Consider the following 8608-nt stretch of genomic DNA (forward strand, 5'->3'; position numbering starts at 1 on the left):
TTCTCAAATAATGCTTACGAGATAGAGGAATTAGCAGAAGATCGTAGGATCTTAAGAGTGAATGGGAAGTATCTAAAGAGATACAAACCAAGCATGCATGAAGTAAAGATTGCAAAAACGTAGACATCTAAGTAATACTACGTAAGCCAAAATGGTTAGATTTGCACCAAAATGGCTCAGTGACCAGAAAACATGTATAAATAAAAATACGGCAGAAGATCTTCATTAATTTTAAAAAAGGAGGTACAAGCGACTTTGGTCCATATGGAGCAGCAAAGATTACAAAAAGCGAAGCAGTAAAAAACCTAAAAAGGATATACCCTTTAGTTGACCCTTTGTTCTAAGTCTTCCAAAGACAGCATATGAAGACCCTCTGCTTCGAACATGTTCATGCGCCCCAAATCTCGCATCCTTCGCACTACACCTCTCTTGAGGAACAAGTAGGATAAAAACCTCCCAAAAGGAAGGCAACTTACTGAACCCTCTCGAGAGGAAGTTAAAGCGACAGTCTCCACGAGTCGTTTGAAGATCAACAAAGGAAAGTTGATCTTCACCCCTCGCAAAGCACAAGAGATGAACTCTAAGTCCTCCACCATAATGTTGTTCTCATCACAGCTTCGTGGGTAAAAGTTACCCACTAGAAGTTGATGCCAAATCCTGATGACTTTGGCGCTATATGGATCATTCTCCATGAGACCCTTCAGTAAGACAGAAGTGGTCATGGTGAAGCTGTTATCATCAAAGGTTGCTCCAGTGTTGCTGCAGCGCAACAAGTCAGAGATGGTGGAGGGCGTGATAGAAACTTCAGCCCCTCGAACTTCAGAAACTATAGTAGTTCTTCCTTCAGGATCAATGCGTAGGTACGCAAACATCCAGAAGTCAGCAAGCATCTTGGGATAAACATTCCCTTCTAAAATTATTGGGTAAAATCCCATCCCCTGGTTGTGGAAAAGAGCACGAAGGTTGATGTAATGCCTGCTGAATTCTTCTGGGCAAGGTTTGAACTCTTTTTTAATAAGAGTTCTAATGTTAGCATAGGTTAGGTTGCTGTTGAGTGCCATGCTAAAGGTTGAAAAAGATTGTGGTTGAAAAGAGCATGAGAGGGAAGAAAAGAGTTCTGAAGTGAAGGTTTGGAAAAAGCGTGAAGAAAAGAATGGGACACTAACCCTTTATATAGTCAAAAGGAGCGATAAGGAAACGTTTCAGTTTTAATGATTGATTAGACTGCGTTTGGTGTTTCCAGAGAGAAGTTATGGTCACCGCCGTTTCCCGCCCTTGGAAGTTGGAACGTAATCATAAAACTGATGCACGCACGTCTTAAAGAGACGTTTGAGAGGAAATGACGTCAGCAAATAATGATGATTACGGTTAAGGGGAGGAGAAACGTCAAGTCTAGGGCTGCGAAGGGCAATCGAGCCACGTGAGGCATTCATTAAGGTTACTGTGGCGTAAAAAGAAATATATTGATAATATTTTGAAGTATTGCTAAACATTACCATTGGTCATCTCAGAGCAAAATGTGAACACATAAAAAGACGAGTTTTGCATACATATATTCTGAAAATGAGCGATTACAAAACAAAGGGATTTACGCCACAAAAAGTAATACAAAGTTCGAAGAAAATTAACTGAAATCCCTAGGAAGGCTATCTTTGATCTTCGAATACTGAGCCTCCCACGAAGACATACGAAGCTCAAGCAATGCTCGTTGCTTCTTTAACTCTTCGATCTCTGACACCAATTTCTGCGCAGCTTCGAAGTGTTGGATACCTAGTCGCGCTACTTCAGCTATCTCTTGATCATTGGTTTGTCGAATGGTTGCTTGGCGAGATTCAGCTTCCTGTATCTTCTCTTCGAGTTTCTTAATCTCTTGCTTCCAAGATTGTATATTTTTCTCACACTTATCATATTCTTCTTGGTTCTTCAAACGTTCTAACTTAAGAGCGTCACCCTTGTTGGTTGCCTCAGTGGCAGCTTTCCATGAAGAACTATGAGAAGCCATTTTTGCAGCAAGCTGCTCATTAACATTGTTCTGTCGAAGAATGTTAGACTGAAGCTGGTCGATTAAAGAGCCCAGAAGTACAATCACATCTGAGACCTCTTTCGAAACCAGAAGTAAATCCACTTTCTTCAAGAGTTGCTTCAAGCCATGACATCTCATGGAGTCCTTACTTAAGATTTTGACGAGGTTCGTTTCGAAGAAATTCTCCTTTATTTGATGAAGGAGGCCGGGGGTGTCCTCTTTGTCTCCAGACTTGGTCTGAACAGTTGGAGAAGCTTTGGACGCAAGAGCTGAAGTACTATCAATGTTCATCATGGTTTTAAGAAAGCTGAGAGGATCAGTTTGCCTAAGTTGCTCCAATTCTGAAGGAGTAGGTATGGCTGGGGCAGGCATTGGAGTAGTTTCAGGAATAACTACAGTTTCGAAATTTGAATTTCCACAGAGGTCAGTTTCGATCAACTTGGAGGTTTCTTCCACGACACCTTGATCAGATACGGTGTCCTCACTCCCAGTCGATGGTACAGGTGCATTATCTTCGCCTGAGAATTGGTCCTCCTCACCCATGTTTGCGTCTTTGCGAGTAGGAGGAGAATCATCAGTCGAATGGCTTCCTTCAACAGAGGATACAGTATTGATAGTGGCAAGAGGAGGAGCGTCTTCGGGGACTGGTGAAAGTATATGAGAGGTGTGTTGAGGGACATCTGCAAAAATGAACAAATATGGTTAATTGTGGTGTAAGATTTGAAAGAGAATTATTCGACATAAGCAAAAGACTTCTTTGCTCACCTTGGGGATTACCAAGGTCAATGGCAGCGTTGAAGGAGTTGAAATCAGAAGTAGCTGTTCCAATATCATCCTGCAATCATAAGGTGACGTTAACTTAATCATTCGAAATAAGATTTATAGAAATGATTATGTTGCGAAGCCTAGATTCCTTAGCTGTATTAGTGGCTGGACTTGAATTGTGGCTTTCCATCACGAGAGCATTACTAGTGGCTTTTAAAGGCGATTCTTCAGAAGACACCTTATCACTCGAAGAGGTAATCTTCGAAGACCCGAGTCCTTTCCCTTTGCCCAAAGGAGTGGTGACCTTCTGTCTCTTTTTATGCCCTTGCCTGGTACGAGGGGGAGACTTGTCTTCCTCATCCGAAGCAACGTCTGGAGTAGTAGTTGGAAGAACTTTTCGCTTCGAAGGCATTGGAGGCTTCGAACTCTGAAAAGTGAAAAGGAGAAAAATAAGCGCTATTCGTAAGACGTGCAAGTTGGAATATGAAATGTGTGTGTACCGTGGGTTTCGCGTCAGTCGTAATAGAATCGCTCCCACTTGGCTTATTGCTCTTCGAGGCCTCAGAATCTTTCTGTGCAGCAGTTGCTTTAACCTTTCTCTTTCGAGCAACAGTTGTAACAAAGATTGGAATTATTATTTCGATAAGAGAAAGAAGAGTCCGTCTGAAGATTAACTAGACCCAAACCTTCGGGTATTGGAGTCAAGACACGAACGTGTTCAAGATCTATATGAAGATGCCCTTTGAAAGTATCTAGGGTATGCTTAGTTGGGACCACTCGTTCAGCGCGTTTTTTGGTACTCTCTTGAAGAATTTTGAAAGCATTCCCACACACGAACCAGTCTGGGAAAGGAGGACTTAAAGCCACACCAAAATCAGCACTTGGTAGTGGAGGGAATTTTGGAGGATTAAGTTTAAATGCCACTTCATAACGTAGTTCTGGTCGAACAGACGGGGGCAATTTCAACTTATCCAGTTTTGCAGAAAACTTTTCACGTAAAATAACAGCAGCTTCGCGAACGGTCCGACTAAGATCATCAGGCCTGTAAATAGTTTCAAAGAACTTTTGAAAAGCTTGGATTTCTTTAATGTGAGTGGAGGTACCTTTGTGGAATTTATCCAGCACAGCAGTAAAAGCTTCAATTAGTTCTCGAGTAAGGCCTTCGACATCATAGATTTGTGTGGTATAATAATCTGACCACCATTGTTGAAAATCTGGAGTGGAATAGAAAGCAGGAACGAAAGAGATAGGAGAAAGGGTGAAAACATCAGTATATCTGGCTATCTTCGTATCACATTCATCTTCAGTTAGATATAAAGTATGGAAGCACATGTGGTTCCTTTTGTCATACAGACACTTGGGCTTCACTTGGACCAACCCAAACTGTCTCGACACAAGATTTGGCTGATAGCAAACGAGGATACATTGACCTTTGGAAGGTCGAAGGCGGTGATAGAATAACCTCGGGGTAAGAAAAGCTTCCCAAATAGCCAAAGACTCAGCTTGGTGATCCGGAGATGTTGCAGGAAACTCTCGAGTAAACCATTCAGGACCTACAGCTCTTCGTACAAATGGAGCCATCGAAGAACTGAACTGGTAACGTTTAGCAAACATCATTACATATGCTAAGAAATGTTCACGAAGTTTCCCAGTTTCTTCTTTCGGGGTTAACAAGGCCAATCTAGTCCCTTTGACAGTTCGATTTTTGATTTCTGGAACTTCTTCGTTGACGACGCCCTGGAATGGGAGGTGAGCTTCGAAGGTGGCATTAAGCCACAATTGTAATAACCAGAAGGGACCAGCAAAAAGGAGAGATCCTGTTGTATAAGTCTTTACAAGATCTACAGCTTCACCAAGGTTTTCGTAAAGAAATCCTAGAATCAATTGGCTCAGGTTCAGTTTCTTACCATCATGTAACTGATTAGCCATGCAAAGATATCTTTTCGCTACTTGTATGGACCTGGAGCAGAAAACACACCTCAAAAGCCATAATGCCATGAAAGCAATATGTTCTACGTCAGAGACTGCAACATTTGCCTGATCATGATATTGCTGGATGAAAGCAGTATAAGTGACTGTAGCTTCGTTGAAGTTGATAGTATCAACATCCAAGACATTAGGATCAAAGGTTTCGCCAGTCGGTCGAAGCCCTGTGATGGCAGCTACATCGAAAAGGGTTGGAGTAATCATTCCACATGGAAGGTGAAAGGTATTGTGAGAAGCGTCCCAGAAATGGACTGATGCTACTAACATAGTTTGGTTATACTCTAAACCAGTCTTGGACAATTGAATTAGGTCATAAATCCCTAACTCTTGCCAGAAAGAAGCCTTCTGTTTCTCCACTTTGGCTAACCAAGAATAGTATAGTTCGGGATCTTTTGCTAAAGGGATTGACCTAAAAACCTTCACAAAATTGGTTACATAATCTAACCTAATTTTCTCTAAGGCTACGGGAGGCGCAGTCGAAGCCCCTTCTGTAGGGTTAGAATCCTCTAAGATTGGATTACCTTCATCGTCTATTTTAATCTTGCTAACCAGAGGCCTAGTCTTATAATACGCAGGAAAGAATTTATTTGGTGAACTATTTTCTCCTGGTAACGGGCCCATGAAAGCATAAGTTTTTCCAGAAAGTTCAAAAGGGATGATTACCTGAGAAGCGTAAATGGCGCGTTCCTCCGCAGTATTCGGATTTGGTATGTATTCTTGGTTCCCCATTTGCATAGGTTTCTGAAGCTTCAGAACTGGTTGGAGAGCATTTGAAGAAGACGCCATTGAAAGATGTTTGATTTGAGGAAGAAGTTTGGAGGCAACTAAGTACGGTCTTTTCTGAAAAGAGTTTGAAGGAATAGAACTGAAAGGGAAAAAGAGAGGAAAAGACTAAGTATTTAAAGGTTTAACGGAAACCCTTTCAAATCTTTTGGGTAAAGACTAAAGGACACACGGCAAGTATTGATTTAATCCAACGACGGTCGAATAGTCACCAGCTCTATTCCTAGGATATAGGAGTAATGATCATAAAGTAAGGTCAAGACGTGGGAATGTAACTGTTGAGAAGACGTTTTTGAAAGCGACAAGACGTTTTGGAAATAGAGTCATAATTGATTATGACGTCAATTATTAGTCTCGGGACTCTAAGAAAGCAAAACGAAATCCCATTATGGCAAGAAACGCCCATTTCTCTCGTTTGTCGAAACAGGCATTTATTGGGGGCAATTTGTTAGCTGGAGATTTCGTTTAACAAGTTGATCTTCGAAGGTTTTAAGTTCGAAGAATGATGGTTACTGATGACCATCTTCGAAGATTTAAAAAATGGCTACTGATGGCCATGCTTCAAGAAGATGTCTAAGTTGAAACGAAGGAGAGAAGTATCGAAGCTAACACGGAAGATATCTTTGCCAAGACTTAGACATTTCGCGGAAAATTACATAAAGTACTGAAGCTTAATGTATTTCCGTAACATTTTCGAATATAACTATATGGCCACATGTCGAAAAGGACTTGAGCGGGAAGATTTGAATTGCGAAACGGTTTATGTAACTGCACATAGACAAATGGCATCCCTAGAGTTCTCGTGGATAACGTGGCATTAGATTATTGTATGACCGTTAGGGTCAAATTTAGTATAAATAGGAGTCTTAATGATAGGATTTCGGGTGTTCATTTTGTACAAATCACTCACATATCGCTCAAGTATCAAGTGTTAAGAGAAAGAGTTCGCTGAGAAATGTACGTATGACACCACCAATTTGAATACATGTGTATTTACTTTTATCAAATATCTTTTCGATTTCTTTACTTTCCTTGTTTAAACTTTTACTTTCGAAGTCATTTAATTTCATGCACATTACTTTCCTGCAATTTATATTCTTGCGACTTACGTTCTTGCATGTTAATTTTCTTGCAATTTACATTCTCGCAATTTACATGTTTTCTTATTACGATTTATGCGTCGAAGTTACACTAACTCATATAACCAGCGTTATCTCGAATGATTAGTCATTTGAACATAAATTTCTCGAAATCAAAACAAACAGGTATGAACCAAATCACATCAATAAACCTTTCGTTTGACCATGTCCTAGGATCAATCTAGTCGATCCTGCGAGTAACCAAATCATATTTATTATAGTTTGGAGGACTAGCGGTTGTTTACCGGAAATCACCGTAAACAATTATTTAATATCTTTATCCAAAGTTCATTGTTTTCATCAAATTCATTATTGTTCAAATATTTAAATCCAAATCACACACATTTTTCGTTATATATTTTCTTTGCGCAAATTGTCTTTGAGAACTTTTGAGTTAATCTTTTAAGTAAATTAAACACGTGATTGTTTACTAAAAAACACCAGTAAATAAATTGGCACACCCGGTGAGACCATTTTGTGTAGAAAATTTTGATCTTTTACAGAAAAGTGTTATGTTTTTTGTCAAATTTTTGTTCTGCATACATGAAATGTATTCAGATGTCGAGTGTATATGCGTATGGGGAGTGGTAAAATTCTTCCAGAAATAACTCGTCCCCCGACTATAAACCTCCCCCTCCCTAGAACAATGCTCTAAACACAGAAGAACATCTAGTCGTATCAACGACTAGTAATGTAGGAATTTCAACTTCTGTTGGAGAAAATTCTACAGTCATAAGCCAAGTGTTAGTTTCGACTATACCATCAGAAGTGGAATTTACATCACCCTAAGTGTCTAGTGTTTCGACGACCCTAGGGTTACACGAAATATAGGAGACCAAAGGCCTCATTTTCCCTTGAATTTTACGTCACCCCTTGGTGGTAGAGAACAACTTTATGGAATTCCAACTACAATGATTGTAGATAATCCAATGGATGTTGTGTCACCTATCGATCCGTACTTAGCATCAGGGTCTACTGTAAGCAACCCTGGTTGAATGGCATAACGTGGATGAGGGTTAGGATATTTTTGTCAAGCTGTGTCGTCATTAATTACAAATTGTTTCCAATCTATGAAGAAACATATGGATGGGAGTAATCATGACATGGTCACATGTTAACGCATCAAATTAACACAATGTTTAATCCCTTAATTCAAAATGTTAATCCCAATCAATAATTGACGCAATGGGTCGAGTTGCTGATTTCTTTGGTGCTCATCAAGCGCCCATGCAGCCAGAGCCTAATAGTCAGATACCATAGTAGGTTGTACATGTCGAACAACCCGCACCTAGGGTAGTCGAAGGCAACACATGTCTGAATGGCCTTGAGGTAGTATTACTGCAAAGAAACTAAGATGGAGACCAAGTGGTTAGGAACATCTAACAAAATAATTTTGGGGGGCATAATAATATAACCAACATGGTCGAACAAAGGTTCACTACTACAAATAACACTTTTTATGACGAAGCTTTCACCTCAAACATGCTAAAAACCGAGAGTATATGTCCTAGGAGTGTCATGTTTCATTTTTTAAAACAAATAAACAACCTTTTCCCTTGGTTGTTGAGAAAAGCATATCTACAAGTGAGCGCCATGCTATCCATAAAAAATTAATAAACCTATCCCCTCGATTTTTTTGGAAATACAAATCTTACATGACTTCCATATGAAGATCCTTGCCTCCTATTAACGCAATACAAAAATGTTGAGCTTCCATAGGAAAATCCTTGCCACATCTCTAGGCAATATACACAGTTGGACTTCCACATGAAGATCCATGCCGCCCTATAGGCTAATCATATTATCGGACTTCCACAAGGGGACCCTTTGCGCCTTTAAAGTTTATACAATTACGCTAGGGTTCCACAAGAAGATCATTGTCACCCTAAAAGGAAATAGGAAAATATTATCC

At 40.0% G+C, this 8608-nt stretch overlaps 1 protein-coding gene across 1 annotated transcript; it reads right to left on the minus strand.

Annotated features, from left to right (window-relative positions):
* Positions 1–1624: 1624 nt before the first annotated feature.
* On the minus strand, positions 1625–5503 carry LOC131649774 (uncharacterized). The gene is made up of 7 exons (XM_058919532.1): positions 5438–5503; positions 3289–3387; positions 2982–3215; positions 2789–2858; positions 2420–2703; positions 1964–2056; positions 1625–1873 (listed from the first exon to the last, which is right to left on the minus strand). The coding sequence occupies exons 1-7, from the start codon at positions 5501–5503 to the stop codon at positions 1625–1627; spliced, it is 1095 nt and encodes a 364-aa protein (XP_058775515.1).
* Positions 5504–8608: the final 3105 nt, after the last annotated feature.

Source organism: Vicia villosa, linkage group LG2 (assembly GCF_029867415.1).
Source record: "Vicia villosa cultivar HV-30 ecotype Madison, WI linkage group LG2, Vvil1.0, whole genome shotgun sequence".
NCBI classification, from domain to species: Eukaryota; Viridiplantae; Streptophyta; class Magnoliopsida; order Fabales; family Fabaceae; genus Vicia; species Vicia villosa.

Excerpts from the sequence above, each read along its gene's own strand:
- LOC131649774 (XM_058919532.1), bottom strand. The coding sequence starts at position 5,503 with ATGGGGAACCAAGAATACATACCAAATCCGAATACTGCGGAGGAACGC. Across the intron at positions 2,057-2,419 it reads GAAATTCAAATTTCGAAACT|CTTCAGTCTAACATTCTTCG; the intron begins GTAGTTATTCCT and ends TTAATCGACCAG. Across the intron at positions 1,874-1,963 it reads CATGGAAAGCTGCCACTGAG|CAAGAGATTAAGAAACTCGA; the intron begins GCAACCAACAAG and ends CAATCTTGGAAG.